General features: G+C 27.1%; 10 protein-coding genes across 10 annotated transcripts; 6 read left to right on the top strand and 4 right to left on the bottom strand. All coding sequences in view use genetic code 12, as the record gives it.

Annotated features, from left to right (window-relative positions):
* Positions 1–60: 60 nt before the first annotated feature.
* On the top strand, positions 61–588 carry KGF54_000827 (uncharacterized protein; the record flags this gene model as incomplete). The annotated part of the gene is made up of 1 exon (XM_051766782.1): positions 61–588. The coding sequence occupies one exon, from the start codon at positions 61–63 to the stop codon at positions 586–588; it is 528 nt and encodes a 175-aa protein (XP_051622041.1).
* Positions 589–1,303: 715 nt separating this feature from the next.
* ADH1 (Adh1p) lies at positions 1,304–2,574 on the bottom strand (the record flags this gene model as incomplete). Its single annotated transcript, XM_051766781.1, has 2 exons — positions 1,304–2,117; positions 2,327–2,574. 2 exons carry the CDS (start codon positions 2,572–2,574, stop codon positions 1,304–1,306), a joined length of 1,062 nt encoding a protein of 353 aa, XP_051622040.1.
* A 1,211-nt stretch (positions 2,575–3,785) lies between these two features.
* Positions 3,786–5,951, top strand: RIM13 (Rim13p; the record flags this gene model as incomplete). Its single annotated transcript, XM_051766780.1, has 1 exon — positions 3,786–5,951. One exon carries the CDS (start codon positions 3,786–3,788, stop codon positions 5,949–5,951), a length of 2,166 nt encoding a protein of 721 aa, XP_051622039.1.
* A 246-nt stretch (positions 5,952–6,197) lies between these two features.
* KGF54_000824 (dolichyl-diphosphooligosaccharide--protein glycotransferase) lies at positions 6,198–7,205 on the top strand (the record flags this gene model as incomplete). Its single annotated transcript, XM_051766779.1, has 1 exon — positions 6,198–7,205. One exon carries the CDS (start codon positions 6,198–6,200, stop codon positions 7,203–7,205), a length of 1,008 nt encoding a protein of 335 aa, XP_051622038.1.
* Positions 7,206–8,300: 1,095 nt separating this feature from the next.
* KGF54_000823 (putative lipase) lies at positions 8,301–10,770 on the top strand (the record flags this gene model as incomplete). Its single annotated transcript, XM_051766778.1, has 2 exons — positions 8,301–8,550; positions 8,648–10,770. The coding sequence occupies 2 exons, from the start codon at positions 8,301–8,303 to the stop codon at positions 10,768–10,770; spliced, it is 2,373 nt and encodes a 790-aa protein (XP_051622037.1).
* Positions 10,771–10,797: 27 nt separating this feature from the next.
* KGF54_000822 (DNA-directed RNA polymerase III subunit) lies at positions 10,798–11,295 on the bottom strand (the record flags this gene model as incomplete). The annotated part of the gene is made up of 1 exon (XM_051766777.1): positions 10,798–11,295. The coding sequence occupies one exon, from the start codon at positions 11,293–11,295 to the stop codon at positions 10,798–10,800; it is 498 nt and encodes a 165-aa protein (XP_051622036.1).
* Positions 11,296–18,517: 7,222 nt separating this feature from the next.
* GRF10 (Grf10p) lies at positions 18,518–20,116 on the top strand (the record flags this gene model as incomplete). The annotated part of the gene is made up of 1 exon (XM_051766776.1): positions 18,518–20,116. One exon carries the CDS (start codon positions 18,518–18,520, stop codon positions 20,114–20,116), a length of 1,599 nt encoding a protein of 532 aa, XP_051622035.1.
* A 481-nt stretch (positions 20,117–20,597) lies between these two features.
* On the top strand, positions 20,598–21,764 carry KGF54_000820 (uncharacterized protein; the record flags this gene model as incomplete). Its single annotated transcript, XM_051766775.1, has 1 exon — positions 20,598–21,764. The coding sequence occupies one exon, from the start codon at positions 20,598–20,600 to the stop codon at positions 21,762–21,764; it is 1,167 nt and encodes a 388-aa protein (XP_051622034.1).
* A 91-nt stretch (positions 21,765–21,855) lies between these two features.
* DUN1 (serine/threonine protein kinase) lies at positions 21,856–23,345 on the bottom strand (the record flags this gene model as incomplete). The annotated part of the gene is made up of 2 exons (XM_051766773.1): positions 21,856–23,262; positions 23,325–23,345. The coding sequence occupies 2 exons, from the start codon at positions 23,343–23,345 to the stop codon at positions 21,856–21,858; spliced, it is 1,428 nt and encodes a 475-aa protein (XP_051622033.1).
* A 396-nt stretch (positions 23,346–23,741) lies between these two features.
* Positions 23,742–25,442, bottom strand: HAS1 (ATP-dependent RNA helicase; the record flags this gene model as incomplete). Its single annotated transcript, XM_051766772.1, has 1 exon — positions 23,742–25,442. One exon carries the CDS (start codon positions 25,440–25,442, stop codon positions 23,742–23,744), a length of 1,701 nt encoding a protein of 566 aa, XP_051622032.1.
* Positions 25,443–25,759: the final 317 nt, after the last annotated feature.

Genomic DNA, 25,759 nt, shown 5'->3' with positions numbered 1-25,759 from the left:
AATTTACTATACAATTTCAAGACAAAAACTAACTCAATCAATTGATGATTCAAATAATAAATGGACAAAGAAGATTGGTCATATAATATACTAAATAAACTAAAGATAAGAGATGATATAGAAAAGAAAGATTCTGCATACTTTATAGCATACCAACAATTAATTCAAAAACTAGATTACCTAAAGCAACAGAATGATCATAATAGTTCATATTCATCAAAATCCCCATCACCAGCTGCTTTACTAAATATTGAACCTCAAAACCAACCACCGTCATCTTCATCATCTTCAGATAGAGATTTAGACTTCATAATCAAAGAAAATCAGCAATTAAGGAATGAAAATCATGATTTGATTACAAACTTAAACTCAATCACTCTAAAAAATGAAAAGTTAGAATCAATCATCAAAGAGAAAGATGTAAGTAACAAAAAATTGGAGAAGATGAATACAAATTTGACCAAAAAAATTGAAAATTTATTGATGGAACTTAAAGAGAAAAACAAAACAATTGAGTTAATAAATGACGAGAATTTAACTAATCAAATACAATTGAATGTGCTATTGAACCAAAAGAAGGGTGACTAAGGTAAGTTTTTGATGTATTAAATAAGAACTTTAATAGTCTATGAAATAAAAGTTTAGTCTTACCGCAGTAAGTCGATTCCCCGGTTAATAACCTCCGGTGTGGGCCCGTAATGTGCTTTATATATTGAACCTTATTATGAAACTGTCCTTATAAGCAGCTCGAGTTTCAATCTCAACAAATTTTAATTAACTATAAAATCAATATGCTGACTACTTGCAGAGGTTTTCTAAGAATTTCTCCTTATTTGTTATTTGCTAGTATCAAGTATAATAGTATAATAAACACTGCAATGGACTCTTATAAAGTGGAGTATCAGTTAACAAAACATGAGACTGAAGCTATGATGTAACTTATTTTCTTTCCTTCCTATTAAAAATATTTAGGCGACATAAACCAATTTACATAGAGGAAATAGATTTAGTGGCACTGTGACAAAGAATGATTACGATCGTAATTCAAATAACTTGACTTGAAGAACATTAAAGTAGAAGTCATAGGTAAAGAATCAAAAAATAAAGTTTTGTGTAATTAATAAATTGGCTTGTATGCATGAATCCAAAAATCTGAAACAAAGTTTTCTAAAATAAAATATTTAACATGACAAAATCTAAAGTACAAAAAACAATATATTTATTTCATCTCCTCATACCTCATCACTCATTACTAACTATAATATGCTCTATGCACTATTTACTAGTGGCACTAACATGAATTCTATTTACTAGTATCAAGAACAATTCTTCCCATAACTTTACCTGCTTTTAATTGATCAAAAGCTTTTGGTGCTTCACTTAAACCTATAATTCGAATTTGACAATCAACTTTACCTCTTGCAAAAAAATCTAATGCTTCTTGAGTATCTTTTCTGTTACCAACATATGACCCTTTAACTTGAACTGATTTAATGACTGATTCAAATACTGGAACTGTAACTTTTGCATTTTCAGGTAATCCAACTAATACAACTTTTCCTAATGGTCTAACATAATCCACTGATTGATTCATAGCCTGTTCTGATACTGATACATTAATGACACCATGTGGACCACCATCAGTTGCTTTTTTAACTGCTTCAACAATATCTTTTTCTTTTGTGTAATCAATATAAGCTTCAGCACCTAATGATTTGACGTATTTTCCTTTATCTTCACCACCATCGATAGCAAGTACTCTATATCCCATAGCAGTTGCATATTGAATAGCTAAAGAACCTAAACCACCAGCAGCACCAGAAATACAAACCCATTGACCAGCTAATAAATCTGCAGTTTTCAAAGCTTTATAAACGGTAACGCCAGCACATAAAATTGGAGCAGCTTTAGCTAAATCAGCATTTTTAGGAATTTTAGCAGCTTGAACTGCATCAGCAGTTGCGTATTGTTGAAATGAACCATTATGAGTACAACCCGATAAATCAGCATGAGGACAATTTGGTTCAGCACCTTGTTCACAAAATTCACAATTCATACATGAACCATTAAGCCATTTTATACCAGCATAATCACCAATTTCCCAACCTTTAACATTTCTACATTGTTTGTTAGTATAAAATTCATGTAATAGTTGGTTTTATGAAAACTTGGTAGCGTCTTTAAAATTATTTTTAAATTTTGAAAATGGCCAAAACACTAATTTTAGAAACTGATATAATATCATCCAAACACCATAAAACCCTCAAAAAACAACAGTAAATGGTAGGTTCTTACCTGAAAAGTACTGTAATTATTATAAACATACTCTCCCATGGCTACAACTACTCCAGCGCCTTCATGTCCAGAAACATTGGCTGAAGCTTCAATTGGCCAATCATTCTGATAAACGTGTATGTCTGTATGGCAAACACCACTGTAGAGAACTTTGATCAAAAGCTCTGTTGGTTTTGGCTTTGGAACATCTATATCTTTGTATTCTAATGGTGCATTAGGTTTATCAAACCAAATTGCTTTTTGTGTTTTTGGAATTGTTTTTGGTACAGTGTATGACATTGTTTGCTTTTTTTTCTTGATGGTGTGTAGATTTTTATCTAAGTTATGTAGTCGTTCACTCTTATTTGATTTCATCTGATGAGAAATCCACTTGTATTTATAATTTTTAAATTGCGGGTTAAAAAATCACCTCTGGGAATAAATTAACACAAAATCAAAGATATTTTAGAACAAAGAAAGATTAAATATTTTGAGATCATTAAAATTAATCTTTAAGAAAAAGGTGATAATTTTATGAAAATTTTAAAGGTCGAATCGGTTTACATCAACCCATTCTTGATACAGTCTTAGCCAGTTGCAAGAACACTTTGTGTATGTATTCATGGTCAAATATAATATTATTCATAATTCTCTTTCAAAGTAATAAATTAAGGGGGTTTTTAAAGACTTCAAAATTAACATTTTACATAGTGTTGCATAATCTCTACAATTTTTTGCAATTAACAAGAAGGACAAATGGAAACAAAGTTGTCTTTATTGTCGAGAATTTTATTTATATTAATTTGACTTAGAATGGACGGCTCACTCCTACTTACATTTCTTTCGGACTTTTTTCAGAGTTTACACAAAGCAAATTGATAATCTGAAACGCATAATAACTTAAATTCTAGGAATAGGTGCAAGAAAAATCATTCGATTAACCCACAAGAAAGATTGTAAGATACTTGATTACACACGTTTGAAATGATGCTGAACTTATTACGTATTGACAACAGCTCAACTAGGAATTAAACTGATGACATGATTCTCTTAATCCTTATTATTAATCTATTATTTTTTTTAATTTCCTTTTTGAGACTGATATCAGCTGATAAAGTTTTAAAAAAGTTTAAATTTTCGTATTGAAAGAGTGAAATGAATTAATTAATTTTTAATATCGGAAATATTTGGACCATCGTATTAATTCTAATTTACCACGAGCATCACTCCGTTACAACACGGGAATATGGTACGGTTAAGTCCGACTAGATCCCTTCATTAAATTTCAAAATGCATTTACTTTTGAACCCTTAAATTAATGAGCCCGATTTTAATCGTAAATACTTGCAGTATGCATTAACTAAATACTACTGTTGGCATAGATATTCTTTACTCAAGATCTTGTAGATAATATTGTTGATTTTAATGTCTAGACGGAAAAAAAATAAGTATTGACAAAAAAATGAAATATGGAGATACCTAACAATTAAAAACAACCAGATGATCGATAGATGTCATTGAATCAATTCTTGAACCATTTAGAACAAAGTTATGTATACAATGCTATAGCTGACAAATCCAAAGCCAAATCAGAAGCAATTTCTGCAATTAAGATACTAAATCAATTAGCTAAAACTAACAAAAACTCAACAGCTTTGAAATCATTATCACAATTTATATTAAATTATTATGAAAGTCTAAATCAAAATATAGCATTATCTGAAAAACTACTATGGTTATCATCCAAGCTAGTTGTTGATGGAGTTTTCTATTATCCTTTAGTTGAATTTGATACAAATTTGGACTCTCGTAATGTGATATTTTTTGACAAGAACATTACGTTTCAAGACAAAGATTCGTCGCTAACAACTTTACCAAATGATATTAGTTTCAATTTCAAACCAATAGAAAGCAATAATTGGAGTGATGAGAAGCTGAATTTGATGAACTTATACCAAGATTTATTAGCAAATTGTTCATTCGTTTCCTCATTTTTGGCGTTAGTTGCAGTTAATCACCACATTATTTCAATTATATCACCCCATACTCCATCATCATGTTGCAAAATTACATTAACTTTTAATGGTTGTCGAAGAGTTGTTGAGATTGATAATAGACTACCTTTGCTGCCTGATTCTGATCGTAATTTGATTTTAAAGTCTTTCAGTGATTCAGAATTGTACTGGCCAGCTTTCATCGAAAAAGCTTATTTGAAAGTGATGGGTTATGGATATTTATTTAAAGGATCAAATATGGCCAATGATACGTATTTGTTGAGTGGATGGATACCAGAAATTATAAAATTGAAAGATGGGTCAAAAATTAAAGATTTTAAAGATTTATGGTATTTGAATCAAAAGGGATTAGTCACGTTGGGTTTAGGTACTGGTAAATTAAGTGAAACTATTAGTAGTCAGTTAGGTTTGATAGGTCAGCATGATTACCTAATAGAAGAATTTAACGAAGATAGTATAACTTTAAAAAATCCGTGGGTTCAAGATAATTTAGCTTCAAGAAATTTAAAAATTGATAACTTAGTCCATTTTGGATATCTTTATATTAATTGGAAACCTAAAAGCAATATTAACAAATATCAAGAGAATTTTCTTTATGTCAAGAAGGAACAAATGAGTATCATTGATGAGACCCAATATAGTGTATCATGTGAAAAAGAGACTTGGGTTTTAATTGAGAGACATTTACCGGTAAATCATGATTTTTGGATGAGGATTAATGTTTACTGTTCCAGTAACAAAGTCATTTCACCAATACAACAAAAGGAATATTCAATGATTGAGACAAATAACAGACTTCAGTTAGTCAAACTAGATCCAGGTTCATATACTATACTCATATCAGCTAATGAGTCAGCAAAATTTTCAATTATTTCATATGGTTCAATAATTATCAAGCTGACTTACTCTTATGATCATTTACAATTAATTACAGGAGAATGGGATTCTGACAGTTGTGGTGGGAATTGGAAAATGTCATCGTACATTGAAAATCCACAATATGATTTGGTGGTGAATGACCAAACTGAATTAACATTAAGTTTATATTCTCAACTACCGATCAATTTCCACTTATTCCACTCGGATAAATCACATGAAGGATTTAGAATAAGAACATTTGATCATTCAAAATTAATACTGGATGAAAAATATAATTTGTTTTTTCAATCAACTAAGCTTATATTAAGTCAGGGATCATATAAATTAGTTGTTTCAAACTTTGATTGTCAATTAGGACAATATAAATTTTTGATAAATTCTTCCAATGCAGTTACCTGCAATAAAACACCGACCAAATTGTCATTGTTTAATACTACAAGAACGTTTCTATGGAACAATACAAATAGACATAAGTTATATTTCACAACAGATAATCTAAACACTTCAATAATATTCAAAATAAATCATTTTAATGATCCGAATGTTGATTTCAATATATGTACCGATTATAGACCAGCAATGCGAGCTTCAGTATTCAATGGCTTAACAAAGCAACCAATCTTAATTAATGAGGAATTTAATAATGATATACTATATGGATTATTTGTTGATTTGAAGCTAGAAAATGTTGGTGAGTATATTTTGTTGATTGAAAGATTTGAATCTGGGATTGGTAAATGTGTTGTTGAGATTGCTAGTGATAAAAAAGTTACAGTTACATAAACAAATTTTCTAAATAATGAATTTACGACTTATTCTTATGACTTGCATTAGTAACATTGTAAAGCTAGGATTTGGTAAGTTTGGTACCTTATATTAGAAATTTTTCAAAATTTGGTAGCTCTCTCCATATATAAATTTTGACAGGTAATTCTATATAATAAAACCTTGTTGTGTTGAGATTTTCTTAGTTATAATATTTTTTTTGTTTAATATTTCAATACCGAATAATTCCAACAAATCAACATAATGAAAATTTCAATTGTTATACTATTAACATTTTTATATTCAATTGTAACATGTGGGCTAACAAATGAACAATTATTGAAAACGGTGAAACAATCCAAACGTAAATTATTACCACTAAATGATGAAAATTTTGAAAATATCTTGAACGGTAAAAGAGATTATCATATTATAGCATTTTTAACAAGTGAATCATCACAAATCAATTGTGTATTATGTCGTGAAATAGCACCTGAATTTGAAATCATAGCAGATTCTTGGTTTAAAGATCATCCAGATGGTATAGAGACAAAAGAAGAAGGTAAAAAATCACAACCAAAAAACATTTATTTCTTTAAATCTGAATTTACTGAATCTAAGAAATTGTTCAGTATGTTACAATTAAATAATATCCCCAAAATTTTTTATTTCAATCCAACTGATTCAAAAGCTGCTAATAATTTTATTAGAGAAAAACAAGAATATCAATTTTTTCAAGGTGATCATAAATCATTAATGCTTAATTGGATTCAAGATTTAACTGGACAAAAGATCAACTTACATATTCCAATAAATCAAACTAAATTAGTTGTTCACATCCTAGTTGGTTTTTTTACAATGTTTTTCATCAAAAGATATAGAAAATATTTTTTTATTGCATTAAGTTCCAAAATTACATGGAGTATAATTTCATTAATTGTTGTATTATTATTTACTACTGGATATATGTTCAACAAGATAAGAGGTAGTCCCTATTTAATTGAACATCCAGATGGCAGAACTGAATATTTCTTACCTGGGCAACAATCTCAATTAGGTATTGAAACTCAAATTATGTCTTTTTTGTATGGAATTTTAAGTATATTGGTTGTTGTATTAATTAAAAGAGCACCTGAAATTAAAAATCAATCTGTTAATTTGGTGGCGGTTGTTGTTGTTAGTAGTTTGATTTTTATTTTATTTAGTTTATTATTATCGATTTTTGGATTGAAAGGTATTGGGTTCCCATATAGATTTATATCATTTTTTTAGAGAATAAAGGATTTTAAAAATACAGTTATAAATATTCAGGTTTTTTTTGGTAACTCTAGACTAAATGAGCTTCATACTTGCTGACCATGTAGCTGCTTATCCATCATGATAAATTTTAAAGTCAATTGTGTCTAACTTCGTTTGACCATTTAGTGTTGCTTAATCTTGTAGGTTTTCATTTATTTTGGTAATTCTTGTATCAATCGTATCTAATTTTTGTAAATTTTTATTCAATGTTTTTGACAATTCATGAATTTTTTCGAACAACAGTAGTATCTGTTTTTCATCTATTTGATTTTGATCTACTGAATTTTTAAACGAGTTCAATCTATTTTCAATAATTTTTAATCTTGTTAATAAAATAATTTGTGATTGATTTAACAGCTCGAAATTTTCATTTAAATTATCTAGTGAGCCACTTAGTATTGAGTGAGCTGTAAGTTCTACTGCGTGTAAATCATTTATTGATTCATTTTCTTTTGTGGTTGTGGTTGATTCATTCATCAAATTGTTGAGGTGATTTGTTTGGTTGTAAAAAAAATTGTATGTATATCAATACCAAAATTATGTAAAAGAATCTATAAATTTACGAGAGTAATTGGTAGCCTTTTAAACGGTTTATTTTTATCTTTAGTCTTAACATTAGAATTTATACTTAGTTCTCTGTATATATGACCAAACTTCAAAAGAGAACTATTTTTGGTTGTTTCTTGATTTAAAAGGAGTTGGTTTAAGTTAGAAAACTCATTAAACTTTGGTTGTTAACTATTACTCAAAATTAAAACATTTCTCCATCTTTTTTCTTGCTCAAATTTATCATATGAAAATTCTAATTACAACTGAATAAAAATTAACACAAAATTAAATATAATATCATTTACATTTACAAAATTTCATAACAACTATTCAAATAAGCAACCAAAAAAAAAATTCAATCAACTTAATACATTAAATTCATAATATTACGATATAAATGATATAAAGAGATACCGGAATTATCAAAATTTAATCACAGAAATAATATTCAGCAAAGACTAGACTATTTTTTAGATTGAATTCATTGCAGTTAAACATTTTACTTGTACATATATATTCATGAAACTTGATGATTCAATTGATTTCAACGAGATTAATAAAATACCATTACCAATGACTCAAGATCAATTAGATAATATGGAACATAAAATACTATATAGACAAATTAAATCAGTAAAAGTTGGAGAATTAGAAAGATTTAAAATACATTTTAAACCTCATGCAGATGGAGATGAAATTGTTTTACCACCTACTTTATGGGTTAAAGTTAAAAATTTAGAACCTGTTTCTAAAAGAGCTATTTATTTGGGTATGTTGAATCTTTATTGGTGACAAAGACTTTTGTTTTTAAATTATTGCCAAGAATTATTCAATTGACATATTGATTTACTAACATATAATTATAGCTGGTCCATATATTTTATACGTTGACTGTCGACTGTCAGATTATGATCCAAATGTTAAGTATTTCGTAACGGCAGATCAACCAGTTTTTGAACCACAATTACTACCGGGTCAATCGTTTTATGTACAATTATCATGTCATACTTTAAAAAAAGATTATTCTTGGATAGTGGATGTTGTTTCACAAATAATTTTTAATACCAAAATTATGATAGATTTTGAAATTACTGTGGGGACTTCAAAACAAATATTACATGATGCTGCACAACCAAATAATAGAGTTTTAAATTCAGATAAAATTGGAAGTTTCCACCCTTTGCTAAGTGTTAGTGAATGGGATACAAAAGATTTATGGAACTTACCAGTGCTACAACGAGGTAAACCCAAGCATCTAGTAATACTAACACATGGATTACATTCAAATGCAAGTGCTGATATGATATTCTTAAAGGAGCAAATTGACAAATCTGCTAGAAACTTTAATGCAAATGAAGATGAAGAAGTTGTTGTAAAAGCATTTTTTGGAAATATAGGTAAAACAGAACGTGGTATTAAATATTTGGGAAGTAGAGTTGCAGAATATATTATTCAGTTAGTAACTGAAAATGAAATGTTAAATAATGGACAAGTTAATAAAATCTCATTTATTGGTCATTCTTTGGGAGGTTGTGTACAAACTTTTGCAATAGCTTACTTGAAAGTTAATTTTCCATGGTTTTTTGATAAAATCAGACCCATAAATTTTATAACAATATCATCTCCATTGTTGGGAGTGGTTAATGAAAATCCATTATATGTCAAATTAGTTTTAACTGCTGGATTTGTGGGGAAAACGGGTCAAGAATTAGGTTTGAAATACCTTGAAAATAACTCGAAACCATTATTATTATTACTACCAACGGGATCTACTCATAAAATACTAAAGAAATTCAAAAGAAGAACAGTTTATGCAAATGCTTTAAATGATGGTATAGTGCCATTGAGGACATCTTCATTATTGTACCTTGATTATAAAGGATTAGCACCATTACTTAAACCAGATAACCACTTGGAAGATAGTGAACATACTGGAAAAGTACCTAAATCAGTTGAAAAGGAAAACGCATTTTCACCAATACAAACTTTTTTATCATATTTCATGCCTCAAAAACAAAAAGGTGATGGTGAACAATATAAGAATTTCCAAACAACAATTGATGGTACTGCAGCAAATGATGAAGACAATGAAGGTGGTGACGAGAAAAGAGAAATTGGTGGTATACCACATCTGACATTTATGAGTAGTGCTGCTTCATTAATTTTACCACCTTTACCATCAATGAAATATATTATAGATCCAACATCAAGAGAAAGTACGATAATTCATGATAAAGTCTATTATGAAAAGGATTTACCCAGACGTAAATCTGTTGCTGGTGCATCATTTGAAAATGGTTCCGATACTTCAATAAGGAAAAAATTAATGGATAGTATAGATTATGATAATTTGGAATATATTGAAGAAGAAATAGCTCGTGAATACCATAAGAATATGGGTTGGAGAAAAGTTATTGTAAAATTAAAACCAGATGCTCATAATAACATCATTGTAAGAAGAAGATTTGCAAATGCTTATGGATGGCCAGTAATCCAACATTTAGTAGAAAATCATTTTTCACACGAACTTTTGATGAAGGATAAGTCCACTACAACAGAACAGCCACAAATGAATTCAATATCAAGTAATGATTCATTAGATGAAGAAATAGATTTAACAAAATTGATTTCTAGAGATGTAATGATTCGAAAGAATCATGAAATTGATGAAACAACAACCACAGAAGAAGAAAATAGTATAAATACAGCATGGATAAATTCAAAAGATAATGCAGAAAGTTTATTTTCTTTAGGAGTTACTGGTTTATTAGGTGAAGTAACGGGGATGTTTGGGGATTTTAGAGATCAATTATATAATTATAGTATTAATCCACCGACTTTACCGTTAATTGGACAAATTCCTATACCGGCTTCATTAGCATCTCCTGATAATATTAGAAGATTATCAAATTCCCAAAATAATAAGGGTAATGTTGATGATTCTGGAGATTTAGGTATGGGTAATGGGATAATGAATGAATTTATATAAATAATGCACAATTTCTAGACTTTGATTTTATTCAGCCATTTCTTCATCTTCATCTTCTTCTTCTGCTTCTTCTTGTTCTTCGTCTTGTTCAACGGGAAATAATTCGTCAATTTTAGCAATAATTTCTAAACATTTCTCTTCATCAAACCTTTCTTCACAATCCTCAACTAATAAATATAACACCACTAACGAACGAGGTAATTGATTCATGATTTGTAATTTTTCAATCTTCATTAATTCAAAAGTATTTAAAAATTCCATGAGTTGTTTAAAATTTTCTTTTGTGATTGGGTTAAGAAGGTTTTCATTTGTGTTTGTAATAAACAACAAAACTTCTTTTGTAATAGTTTCCAAATTTAATCCACATTCAACAAATCTGTTTTTTTTCTTGTGTTGTTGTTGTTGTTGTAGTTCGATTTCATCTTGTTCTGAAAATGTCCAATTATATTTATGTTTGATTTGTTTTAGGTGTTCTGATACTTCAAAGTTCAGTAGAAATGCATCTCTTTCTTTTAGTATTTGCATTATTATTTGGTTGTGTAGTGGTTTTTATTATATGTAGTGATTCATCAGTGATTAAAGCGATGATTTTTGATGGTTCGTAAATTTTTGTGTTTTATTTTTAAAATATACGGACCTGATTTCTCGCTATATCAAAAACATTTATTGCTTCTAATGATTCAATAAAATTTGTTTCAAATGCAAATACAGACTCTGATAATTTAGTTGATACGATACGGTACATTACTGATTTTAAACATATATTACTCTATGATATAAAAGGTTGCCAACTCTTGGCTTAGGGCATTTTTAAACTGAGAAGCTAGATGCTAGTGACAATAATATAGCTGTTCAGATCTCATGTTATATATCATTAGTAGTGAGCCGTTTTATTGATATAAAGCTTTTGATTACTTGCATCTAAGCTACTTTATACTTCCCTTGGCTATTGAAATATTACTTGTACATTCGAATTCATAAGTTTTAACAATTCGTCAATGAAAGTTTTTAAAACTTTGTTGCAAATTAGTACAAATACCAAAAATAAAAAATTCCAAGACCTCAATTAAAATCAACAAGATCTCTCACTATTGACCTCATGGAGACTTCTCATTTTATGACAAGATTAAATTAGCTCTATTCTTATCTTTTGACACTACAAACTAGTCCCCGTATAATGAATTAGAAATCAAGGTATAACATGTGGGTACGGATGTTTAAGTAGATACTTAAAGTGTAGGTACGGATGTCAAAAATGTTTTTCACATGTAAAAATCTAAGCATGTTTTATAGATTAAAATCTACTAATGATATGTTGGTCAGTTTTGAGCTCAATCCTTTCTGATTTTTGAAAAATTGCGGGACTGAAAAGTCGACTTTTTTACAACTGAACCCTTGAGTTTGTATCAAAAAGTAAGAGATCAAATTACAATAGCAATGCTTGTATTATGAAAATTATCACATGCGAAGTCAAATCTCGAGTTACCAATGAGTTTCATATTCCTTATAAAATTTACAAATTGTATAATTATACGTTCGAATAATTAATTTGAAACATTGGTCCTACTATTTTGGACTATTAATTAAATAAAGCTCATGTATTGAACAATCGTAAACTTTAGTCGAATTTTTACTAAAATCAATTTTAGTTTTCAATTTTGAGTTCAATAATTATACTTTTTAGTAAATTTTATTTAGTCTATAAAACTTTGATGAAAATGAAGTTACGATTAAAACTTTATATATAATCTAAATTAAAAATCTTTTTTAATCCTTACTCAACAAAATTTTGGAGTGGTTGATAATTCAATACAAAAACAAATAGGAAATATTTATTAATTATGCGCATATATTGTATAATGTACCTAGTCATAAATAATATACTTCTTGTATGAAAAAACAATATCTCCGATCTTTACATTCACATTTTTTTTTTTATGTAAGACAAATTAAACTTTTTTAGTAATTTTACATGCATATTAGAGGGTGTTAAAATTATTTTTCTAACTTTCTTTAATTGAAGTATAATGTTTCAATTCATTTACAAAGTATAAAACAGTTGATATTGAAAAGATATACACGAGAGAGAGACGTTTGGACTGAGATGTAATCAACAGAGGTCCTGCAACGATAAGGATTCTTACAATTCTGGAAAGCTGTCTAGTTGTTCCTGCAAAATCAAACGTTCCTTACATTTAATTCTGCAGTTCCTATTTTTTTTCATCTTTTTTAGTCTGTTATCTTTCCAATTGTTTAAACTATTATGAGGATATATTCATTAGGTCCCCGAAATTTTAGACTGACCCCTCAAATACTTTTAAATAGAAAAAGGTGATTGAGGTTTTATATATCTTCAATAATTTGTCTACCAGACGGCTTGATTTATATGATTTGAGACATTGATCAGAATGAAATCAGCGATATCGAAACAACAAATAGAAGGTCATGTCTTTAAATTTGATTCGTTAGAGGTTTAGATTGTTGCAAAGATGTTACAATAGTAGAATTGTTGATGACGTAGAAGCTAGTAAACAAATCCTTTTAAACAGTTTGAATACCTATAATGTGGACTATTTATAACAAAATAGGTAAAATAGGAAACGTTTTCATTATCTTTGATAGATCTTTCTAGTAAAAACTATGATGTCATTGATAAAACTCAACTATCAAACTAAAAGATCTTACAAGATAAGCTAAAGAGAATTGTAATAGGACCAAGTTTTGGAAAATCATACAGTAAATATGTTCTTCTTTCTATGGAGTTGATCACTATTGTTTGTCTATTTAATTTAAGGTTTTAGTTAAATTTTGTTCAATTTGACGCGATCGTTGTTTGCTTAAAATAGTTTTGAAAGTGGGTTGTTTCTCGTAATTGAACTGTTTAACTGGGTTATGATTTCTTTTTTATTTGTTTTTATCTTCATAATAGTGAAATATTTGTTTGATGGTTTAGTTGCATAATTAAAAGATCTCGTTTTTGTACTCTCTAAAAATTGTAAATGTAATGTTGTTATGAACGGAATTATTACATTACACAAACTTGAAAAATTTAAACCAAAACTTTAAACATAACTTTATTCAGTAGTAAAGTAGTGAACTGTAGTCTAAAACGAATTTTTTCAAGGAGAAGGAAACTCAAGAACAATATTGATTAGGTCTTATTTATAATTACGTACTTGTCGATCAAAGTAGTTTTAGATATTTTGTAAGTACTAGAAATCAGATAAAGAGGTAAATCTTAAATCAAGGACTAAAATATAGCACAAACTATTGAAACTCCATAATATCTATTTAACAAATAAGTCTTTTTGATTTGCGCTTTTTCAACATAGTTTAACCTATCAAAAATTTTTTCAATGTATTCGTCTAAGTTTAGTTTAAAAAAGTTAACGAATAAATATCACCCCCTAAAAAGTTCAACAATTCCATCCCTCAAAAAAGATTTCTGAGACAATTTGCTTTAAATAAAGCGAAATACTTGAGCTTGCCCTGAATCAAAATTACACGGGAACTAGAACCAGGAGAACTCTTCGTGTTAAAAACAACCAAAAAAAAAATAATCATTCGATTTTTATGTATTAGAGTTTAACCTATTATGCATCCACATATACTTATGCTAGGTTTACAGATTTTACTCAAATAGGGCAAATTTTATAATTGTGTGGATTAACGAAATCGAGAAACAAAAGGCGATTTGAACTATCTAGATCTTGTTAAGGGATTTTTTAACTACAAACTGAAATCTCGTATTGTATAAATCCTATTATAAAATTTGAGTTTTTTTTTCCTATTGTTCTGGTAAATCCCAATTGTTATAATTTTTTTTTTTTTGATTATTGCTTTTTTGTAACATTCTTACAATTAGCTAGCCTTGAACCTTAGCTAAATATGTATCACTTCTTAACTGTTTTTTTGCTTTTTTTTTTAATCGCCTATTGAATTTAAGTAGGTCTACAGAAAGTTTCTATTTTTATACCACAAGATTTGTTTAAGCCAGATTTTTAAGATCACCTTTGATGCAAGATCGAGATATATATTTACTGACCAAAACTTTACGTGATTAAAATTGCGTAAATTGAACAGAAATAAAAGTACTTTCTTTTTAATTTTCTGAAAAAGAACTTTTTTGCAAAATTCTGCAGAGATAATCTGAAAGTTTGGCGGAAAAATGAGACTTCAATAATCAAAAAAAATTGATACAATATTTTGAACAGTTTTTATATTTCCATTTTTGAAACAAACAATGCTAGGTTAATTTTCCGTTTCAAAGTTGCCCCCAACTGTCCCTCTTTTAAAGCAAAAAGTAGCCTTTCAAATTTATCAAAAACTAGCAAACACAAAACTATAAGTTGTAAAAAAAGAATTTTTTCTAATGCAACATAGGCTATTATAAAAAATTCCTCCTCCTTAAAACTGAATGATTCTTTTTTGTTCTATATTGTTAAACTTTATCGCCAATCGTCGAGGTGGTAAAGAGCCTAGACTAATTCACCTGATGAGTGTTATGGATATATAACCTGATTTTATTTGACTATCGTAAACACAGAAAAAATTTTCTATATCGCAACCAAAGCGAAGGTTGTAAAAATGAAACTTAGATAAGATTTACCATTAACTATCTTGCTTGCATATGATAAAAATGCTAAGGTTATAATACTTTTATAATAATTTATTTATTCGTTTTGGTGGAAATATAAATTCCGAATAATTCAAAACAAACAAATCATAAACTAAAGTAGTACAAAAATGGGAATTTTAATACTTCAAACATTTCCATGCTTAACTTTTCATGTTGACCTACATATCTTATGACTTTTATACATAATTCATAATAATGCATGTACAAAATACTTGCAGTGGTAGAGGGTGTTTCTTTCCCCAAAAAATTTATCTACAATGCCGAGGTGAACAGCAAATGTAGGCAGATTAGTGGTAAGTCGTCGTTAATGAACCCAACCTCTGTATACCACTTGATACATTAGGCACATAGTAATTGCATTGACTTGACACAGCAATTCAACGATTCATTACTTTTGAATTACAATTAGGTGAAACTAACTATTATATGACTCTATTTCTTGATTTCGCTGAAACATGAAGTCGAAGGTATAATTGTTATTAAACGTTTGTTTAAACAAGGATGACCATGAGAAAAAATGAAAAATCGAGAGAAAATTAGAGATTGCTGTTTGGTTCTCCATTGAAAATAATTTAAACTTCACCAGTAAAACTTTAATTTATATTCAGAACCATCGTTTTGACTATGAACACTATTCATGAAAACAAGCCCGGTTAAATACGAGAAAAAATATAAAAAAAATAAATTACAAAACTAACAAGTCAAAACTAAAGCTTTCATTTTTGTACCTTTAAATTGCTATCAAATTACAAAGTGAAAAACGCAATTGTATGACATTTATGATGTTTTACTTTTGGTTTCACTTACTAAAATCAAGTACACAAACTTGTAAAATTGCACAAAAGATAGTTCAACAGGAGATGTGGAAAAGTCTAGTATGAAAAAAAATTTATGATGCGAAGTTGTAAAAACTTCAACCATGCAAGGTTTGAATAAGTGAACCTTAAAAGTTCTCGATCTTGTCAAAGTTTAGAAATGATATCATTAATTTTTATGCTATAACTTCAAGTATCAACTGAGACCTAATATTTTTTTAATATTTTTACTCAATTTTTACTAAAAAAAAACATAAAATTTAGGGGGTGATATAATACAAAAAGGTTAATTGAAATTTTTTAGTTTCGAATTACAAAATCTAAATTGAACAAAACTTGAAAAAAGTGACTAAGTTAATTCACAAAACTGCTTTTGAGCTTGAAACATCAACTTGGATATGTACTGTACAATACAGTAAAGTGACTACAATTAAGTATATCTTTAAAATTCTGTTCTCCCCCAATATTGTCAAAATAATACGAACTTGAGAAAAGAAACGATTTTACAACCGATCTAATATGATACGGTTAAATAAAACAACAGTTTAACTTTTATCAAATTTAAACTATAAACTTTTGACTTTTAAAACTTTAGGTACGAACTTTCTTCTTTGAAAAAACTTTGCATTTACTAAAGATAATTATTTTTCATTTTGACAAAGAAGAATAGAAAAAATTTTAGTCTTGAAAAATTTCACTTTAAAATAATTTGAAATTTAAAGTTTTTAAAGTTCAATATAAATAATAACTTTAAAGAAAGTTTCAGGCTCCCTTTTGAAATTTTGAAATCTTGAAATTGATCCAGAGATATAATTGAGGAGTAAATATTAATGTAAAAGTCGGGAAGTGGTGGCTGTGAATCATATTACGTCAATTGGTTTCAGTATAATTCTATCATGAGATGTTTTTTGACAAAAGAGTCAGCTACAAATTGAAACAACGAACCCTTTTTATAATATTTTGGGTGTAAAATATAAAAGTAAGTTACCAAATCCAGATTGATTTATAATACACTACTTTTTAAGTAGTCTAACTTAACCTTTGATACTTTAAACAAATCTTAATATTGTATTTAACAATTGATACATTACAACATTTTAGAGTTCCCACATCTCCTTTAAATAAACAAGTAAATCTTATTATTCTTATTTGGTTTCAGATTTAAGTTTTCTTTTTTGAATACTTTTGTTTGTTAACAAAATCAACAAAATTTAACCGCCCTAAATCATATTATTTATTTATTTGTTTAGGAAGATCCTAGGGCAATCATAAAATTGTCTAAAGGGCGATTTGGATCATCGTCGATGTTGATGTTTGTTCATAATCTTTAAAAAATCAGAAGAATTAGTTTGAGCAGATATTAGTCTATTAATTAAAGAGAGTAGTTAGTTGAACTTCAGTTATTAACTAATTTGCATATTTCCTATATGCTTTTGAATACAAAACAAATAACAAAAGTTTAAACTTTATTTATAACACAAAACTTGTAAGTTTATTTCCTATTTATTACACAAACTTAAAATCCATTACTAAAAAAGTTTTTTATTTGAAAAAAAATAAACTTCAAATATTACACAAAAACAAATTTCAAAGAAATAAAATAAAAAAAAAAAAAATAAAAAAAAAAAAAATAAAAAAAAAAAATTTAAAAATAAAATTTTTGAAAATTAAAAATTAAATTTTATTCGATACAAATTTTTTTACAACCAATTATCTACAACTTTTTTTTTTCTTCTTTCCTATCCAACAATTTCAATCATCATCCTAAAAGACATCTTCAATTAATAAAAAAACAAGTGTTCTTATCTTTATTAACTATACTTAGTTAGTTGATTTGAAACAGATTTATCACATTCACACAATAAGATAAAACATTATTTGGTAGTTCCAATTATCATTTTTCACACTATACAAAAAATTTTTTTTATTCAATTTTACATATTTTTTTGAGTACAAATAATATTATAAGTAACACCCTGTATTCACTTTTTTGAATTTTTATATATAAAAACATTTTCATTCATTCATTGATTCATTCAAAAATTTTTCGTTCAAATACATCTATTACAACAAATACATCTTTATTCAATTCATCATTCATTTTCATTTATTTACTCAAAAATTTTATTTTATTTAGTCATTATTAGCATTATACTTATACTACTACAAAATCAATATTATTGATAACCATTAAATTGAGCCTAGATTTTACTGAACTAAATTAAATCATAATTCCGTCCTATATATATATTTATAAATAAATTATCAATAACAAAGCACAATCAAATACATAATGTCAGATAATACACCTCAAAAAAGAATTAGAGCTTCAGGAGAAGTTTTAAATTTTCTTATAAATGAATTTAATAAGAATCAAAATCCAAGTCCTGATCGTAGAAAATTTATAAGTGATAAAGCATCAATGAGTGAAAAAGCAGTGAGAATTTGGTTTCAAAATAGAAGAGCAAAACAAAGAAAACATGAAAGACAATCATCAACAGTTATTGGTGATTTAAATGATAATCACATTCAAAATTTTTATTCAGCAAATTCTTCAAACACTTCATCAAATGATTCATTATCATCACCATCAAAGTTAAATTCCATAGAAGTTAATGATAATTATTGTTGTATTGATTCATCTTCATTATCTGTTGGATCATGGCAAAGAATTAAAAGTGGGATACATGATGAAAATTTATTGAAAAACAATTTAATTAATTTATCTCCTTTCACTTTAAACAATATAATGCAAAATGTTGATTTGTTGGTGATATTATCTAAAAAGAATCATGAATTAAATTATTTTTTCCTGGCTATATCAAATGGTTCTAAAATATTGTTTAGAATTTTTTATCCAATAAATTCAATCATTAACTGTTCAATTCATAATAAGTCTCAAAATGAAGACAATAATGAATTGAAAATTTACCTCAATAGACAACCAAAATTTTCAGTATATTTTTTCAACGGAGTCAACTCTACTACAAATCAATGGTCAATATGTGATGATTTCAGTGAAGGTCAACAAGTAAGTCAAGCTTATAATGACCCAGTAAATCAATTTCACAATCAAAATAATCCAAATGCAAATATTCCACATGTCATTGTTGGTACTAAATATTCATTAGGTTATTTATGCCGTTTCATTAATGAGAATAATTTATATAACCAAAATCAAAATCTAAATCATCAAAATCAAAATCAAATCAATTTTATGACTGCAAATCCATCTGATGTTATAGCTCCATTAAAACATAATTCATTTGATTATGGAATGAATTCAACAAATTTCAATGATTCAAATAATAACAACAATTTATATACTCAACCATCATCAACAACATCATCAAATTTCATATCGTCATTACCAATGGATCAATTAAATAATTTAAATACTTCAAATTTCATTCAAAATAATCAAAGTTCTACAACAACAACAACAATATCAAATACAAATTCAACAAATATAAATGAATCTCCATTTTCAGTTAGTTCAAATCAATTTTATCATTCTGATACTCCTCAATCTACTCAATCTTTTAATAATTTAAATTTAAATGGTGGTGGTAATGAAAATAAATTAATTGGTGATTTAAATCTTAATAATTTAAAAACAACAACTCCAGAAGAAATTTTATTTCATAATGATCAACAACAACAACAAAAGGATTTGAATTCATATACTCATCTTAATCAATCGAATCAAGGAATACTAGGTCACAATGATTTAAACTTGTCGAATCTTAATAATGAATTTGATTTTACTGAGTTTAGTAGTGTTGGAAATCATGGAGATTCTTCAACTACCATAATTACTAATTTACAACCACCAATTAATAATTCATCACCAGCAAATCATCCAATAGATTTTATGGATTTTGGAAATTAGAGAGTAGTTACAGTTGTGTGCATATATTTATATAAAACAGTACATCTTGATGATGTAGAGCTTTTTTAAAGAATGAGGAATCAGATGATAAAACTAAATTGCATTTGTTGTTGTTGTTGTTTTTTTAATTCAAAAAAAAGTGTGTTTTTTAATTTCAGTTCTTCAAAAAGTTTTTTCTTTTCTTAATGTGATATATTTTTTAATAATTTAATGTGTGTATGTGTGTGTGTATAAATAAAATAGAAGTTTATTTTAATATTTAATAGTAATAATACAATCTTATAAGTATTTTATGTGTGGTAATTTGATTTGAAATGTAAGTTGATCCTCTAATGATTTGATTGACTTAGGCACTAAAAAGCGCACCACCTGCGTAGTTCATTTTTTGATTTTACGATTAGAAAAAAAATATTGTTGCAAATATCAAAATATCATAGAATTTTTTACAACCAAATTTATTTTAATCATATCATCGGCAAGAATGCTACGGTCAATTATACGACATGCCAGTACAAATGTAGCAACAACTACAACAACCACTACAGCAACCACAAGACCATCATTATTATCAATACTACCATCAAAAAGAACAATCAATAGAATTTTATTTGACAATGATTCATCAATAACTTATTCAAAAATGATTCCAGTCCTTACTGAAATATACAATAATTTATCAACACCATCTAAAATCCAAATTCCCAACAAAATAACAACTCATGATTTAATGATTTTCAAAAAAGTTTTAGAAAATATAAGAAATATAACTCAATCAATAAATAAAAATTTATTAGATTTAGAAAATGAAATAATTGAACAATGTGCAGAAATGGGAAATTTAGATGCTATTACTTTATTATCATTTGAAACTATACAAAAATCATTAACAAAAAATCAAATAATATCACCACAATTGGAAGAAGATTTAAAAACTGCCAATAAATTTATAAAAGAATTAACTGATTTAAAACATCCATTAGTTTTTAAAATGGCAGGTGATTTAGCTTATGAAAAAGGAGTATTTAATAAAGCTTTAGAATTCTACACGCAGTTTTTGGAAGTTGAACCAGATACTATAGAAGCAGGTCATATTTATTATAATTTAGGTTATTATTTTTTTGCACAACCACCACCAACACAAGATTATCAAAAATCCAAACAATATTTTTTAAAATGTTTAAAATTATGTGATTTGGATCAATTTTCAATAAAAGCTCATTATTATTTAGGTCAATTATATATTGACACAAACCCCAAACTTGCAAAATATCATATGGAAATAAGTGCAACTAAATCTTTGGCTGAATCTTTTAATTCACTTGGTTTTTTAGAAATGAATAAATTTAAAAATTATAATATTGCATTAGAATGGTTTAAGTTGGGTATTGAAGCTAGAAATCAAGATGTTCTATGTTTAATTGGTTGTTTTGATTGTTATATGAATTTAAAAAATTGGGAAAATGCTAATAAGATTTTAAAAAATTTGAAAAATTTAAAGACCAAGATGGATTCTTTTAAATTGGATAAAACCAAAATTGTACCTGATTCAATGAAGGGTCAATTTGAATTTAATGATTCATTATTAATTACTTTTTTTAAAAGTAGAGAGAATGATTTCAATTTGCTAAATAATAAACTTGGAGAGTGATGGAAATATTAAATAATTTTGTATATAGAATACACGTTAAAATTCCATCTATTTATTAATTGAGATAAATCAAATAACTCTAAACTCTAAATTATTCTTCTTTAAACCATTCATGATTTAACGTTTGTTCAATATCAAATCTATCATTGGGATCAACTTGTAAAAGATTAGTAATTAAATCTAATACAATATCATCAATTTCATCAAAATAAGGAGAATAAAAAGCATATTTCCCAGTTAATATTTGTTCTTTCATATTTGGTGGTGATAATTCATCACTAAAAGGCGGGAAACCACATAAACAAACATACAATAAAACTCCACTTGACCAACAATCTACTTTTTTCAGATAATTTCTAGTTAAATTTAAAATTTCAGGTGCAACATAAGCAGGAGTTCCACATAATGTATTTGTAAAATTTAATTCTCCTATAAATTTAGCTAAACCAAAATCTGCTATTTTAACTTTTAAATCAATTTCATTATAATCCCATGGTCCTGTTTGTATTTGAGTTGATGATGTTCTTGGTATTATATCCAACAAGATATTTTCTGGTTTTATATCTCTATGAATAATATTATTATCATGTAAGTATTTAACACCTGATAATAATTGTTTGAATATGGCTTTTGTTTCTGATGGTGATAATTTTGTTTTTGTTATTATTCTTTGAAATAATTCTCCATTATTCATTTTCTCTAGTATTAAAAAAGTATTATAGGATCCGAATTTATTTGGTTCAATATAATGTTTAATGAATTTTACTATATTTGGATGATTTATAGATAATAGTAGATCCATTTCTTGTTTTAATTTATTATTATATTGAGAATTAGGTACGTTTGTTTTATTTGGATGGAAAATTTTAACAGCTACTGTTTCTCCTGTTTTTTTATTTTTAGCTTCTTTTACAATTGCATAATGACCTGAACCTAATTGTTTACCTAATATATAATCATCAAATATTGAAGTATCTTTATTTGTTTGTTCAATTATATCAATATCTTCAATATATTCATCTTGTTCGTTCTCCAATACATATTTAAATATAAAACAACCACCAGTTTTACCAAATTGTAATTTATCTCCAGTTTTTAAAATTTCAAATTGTAATTTATTTATTTTATCATCATTTAACCAAACTCCATTTGAACTTAAATCTATTAATTTTAAATAAATTCTTTGAGAAAATTCACTTATTGATAGAAGTAATTTACAATGTTTTGATGATGTATCTATCCCACTTATTTTTATATCACATTTTGATGATCTACCTATTATTATTTCATTTTGATAAGGAATTGAAATTGTTGGTTTTTTACCATGTTTACTATATAATTTTGCTATTATTTTTTGATTTGTAGGTTGATTTGTAGGTTGTTGTTGTTGTTGGTTTTGCTGTAGTTGTTGATTTTGTTGTTGTTTTTCTTCATTATGATTCGTAGTGTTATTAATCCGATCTATATTAATATTTGATAATTGTCGATGTATTGATGGCTAAGAATTATAAGTTAGTAATTGACAAAAACTACGAACAAATCGAGTAAATTAAATCATACTTCTTTTCGTATTAGTGACATTGAAAGTGATATAAAGTATAGTTGATTCTAGTTAATCTTTTTGATTTATTAATATTAGAATAATTCTATAAAATAATAATAAACAAAAAAATAGATAATATAAGAAGAACGCGTAATAAATTATCTATATTATTTTACGCGCGCTTTTCAGTAGACCAAAATTTGGTTTTCTTGAAACGATCTCCTGTCAAGTCTAGCATCAAACTTCAAAACACGAAGATGGCACTCAATTTAACAGGAATTTTGGACTCCAATACTTTAACAAACATATACTCCAATACTTTGACAAACCTATACTTTGTCAACATAAATTGGTATTGAGAGGTGATCATGTAAAAACTGCGCTATTAATTACCATTAATTAAGTATATTATATTATATGCTATGATTATTAATCTACTTTTGATCTCTTCTTTGTTTTTTATGTTTTTTCTCTATAGATTTACCACTTGCACCAATTGTTATATTAACTTTAGGAGGTACATCAAATCCAAAAGATTTTCCAACTTTAACTAAATCTAATTTATCAATTTGATAAACAGTTTTTAAACTATGAGAAGCATAAGCTTGTAAATAAGCTCTATAACCATCTTTTGCAGATTGATGTAATAAATAATTAGTTTTAATTAATTTTGTTAATTGTGATTGAACATTTGCTATTTTATTGGTTGGAAATTCATATTCATTTAATGGTACATTTGCTGCTTTTAAATATCTTAAAAATCCTAATTCTGAAGGAGTTAAAAACATTAATGATTTACCTTTTCCCAAAGTACCTCTTGCAGTTCTACCAACTCTATGAATATAATCTCTTGGATCATCTGGTGGATCAAATTGTATAATCCAATCAACTGATGGAATATCTAAACCTCTTGCTGCAACATCAGTACATACTAATATACCTTGTTTTGCATTACAAAATTCAAAAAATGTATTTGTTCTTTTTTGTTGTTTTTGTTTACCATGTAAATCTAATACTGGTAAATCTATATAATTTAATAATTCACTGTAAAATTTAACACTATTACATGATGATAAAAATACAATAATTTTTTTTTTGATATTTCTTTTAAGGAATGAAAAAAGTAAAAGAAATCTCTTGTCGGAATCACATACAACATAACCTTGTTCTAATCCATCTGCTGTTGATACATCTTTTTCAGGTACAACATTTATATAAAGTGGACCAGGTCTTAATGATATACGAGCTAAATCTTCAACTTTTGTAGTTTGTGTAGCTGAAAATAACATTGTTTGTCTATCTTCATTAGGTAATATTTTTATAATTTGTTTCATTTCTTCTTCAAATCCAATTTCTAAAATTCTATCAGCTTCATCTATAATTAATGCCTTTAGGTTACTGAAAATAAATCCAGGTGTATTTTTTAAATGATCTAATAATCTTCCCGGTGTTGCAACTAATAAATTAACACCTTTTGCTAATTTTGTTGCTTCTTGTCTTCTATCAGCTCCTCCAATAACTATACCACAAGTTTGTGAATGATATTCCATTAGTTGTCTAGCAACTCCAAATATCTGTAGTGCTAATTCTCTTGTTGGAGTTATTATTATTACTGTTGTACCATTTCTTGGTTTTATTTTTAAAGAATATAATAATTCAATAGCTGGGATTAAAAATGCTAATGTTTTACCTGATCCTGTTTTGGCTGCTCCTAAAACATCTCTTCCAGCTAATAATGGTGGAATTGTTTTAGCTTGTACTTTAGTCATTTTTTTGAACCCCATTTCATTAATTGCTTTCATTGTAGGTTCTGAAAATTCAGCTTTTTCAAAAAGGTAATTATCTCCATCTCCATCTTCTTCTTCTTGATTGTTTGTAATTTCAACAGTTTCCGATATTTTAGGTTTTGTTAATTCTTGTAATCGCTTTTCATCTTTTTTTTGTTTTTTATCCTTTTTAGTTTCTATTTCTGGATCTTGAATATTATTACCTAATAATTCTGCAACTTCTTCAAATTCATCATCTAATTCATTTATTATTTTATCTGTATCTTCTTCTTCTATATCACTTTCGTCTCTTGATCTTTTTTTTGAAATTACCTTGGATGGTTTCTGACTAGATGAACTTTTAGCCATTATATAATTTGAAGTTGTGTAGGTTGGAATTGTTATAAATTGATAATTATTAAATTGTAAATTCTGAAACTCTTCTCATATATAATTTCTCATCTCTCTTATTGTAAAGAAATAAATTTATTATTTTTTTTGTTTAAGTGAAAGAAAATCCCCAGTCGTGTAAGTTGGCAAACTATGAAATCAATCAATAATAAAATTATATTGACCTTGAATCAATATGATGAAGAAGACGTTAAAATAGTAGAAAACGTACCAGAATGACGATTAATAAGGCAGCAAGAAATTTAAAATTTAATGAAGCAAGGATTAAAATTGAG

The sequence above is a fragment of the Candida jiufengensis genome (assembly GCF_024610255.1).
Source record: "Candida jiufengensis strain CBS 10846 chromosome Unknown scaffold7, whole genome shotgun sequence".
NCBI lineage: Eukaryota > Fungi > Ascomycota > Pichiomycetes > Serinales > Debaryomycetaceae > Lodderomyces > Lodderomyces jiufengensis.
This window is presented reverse-complemented; position numbering and strand designations above follow the sequence as displayed.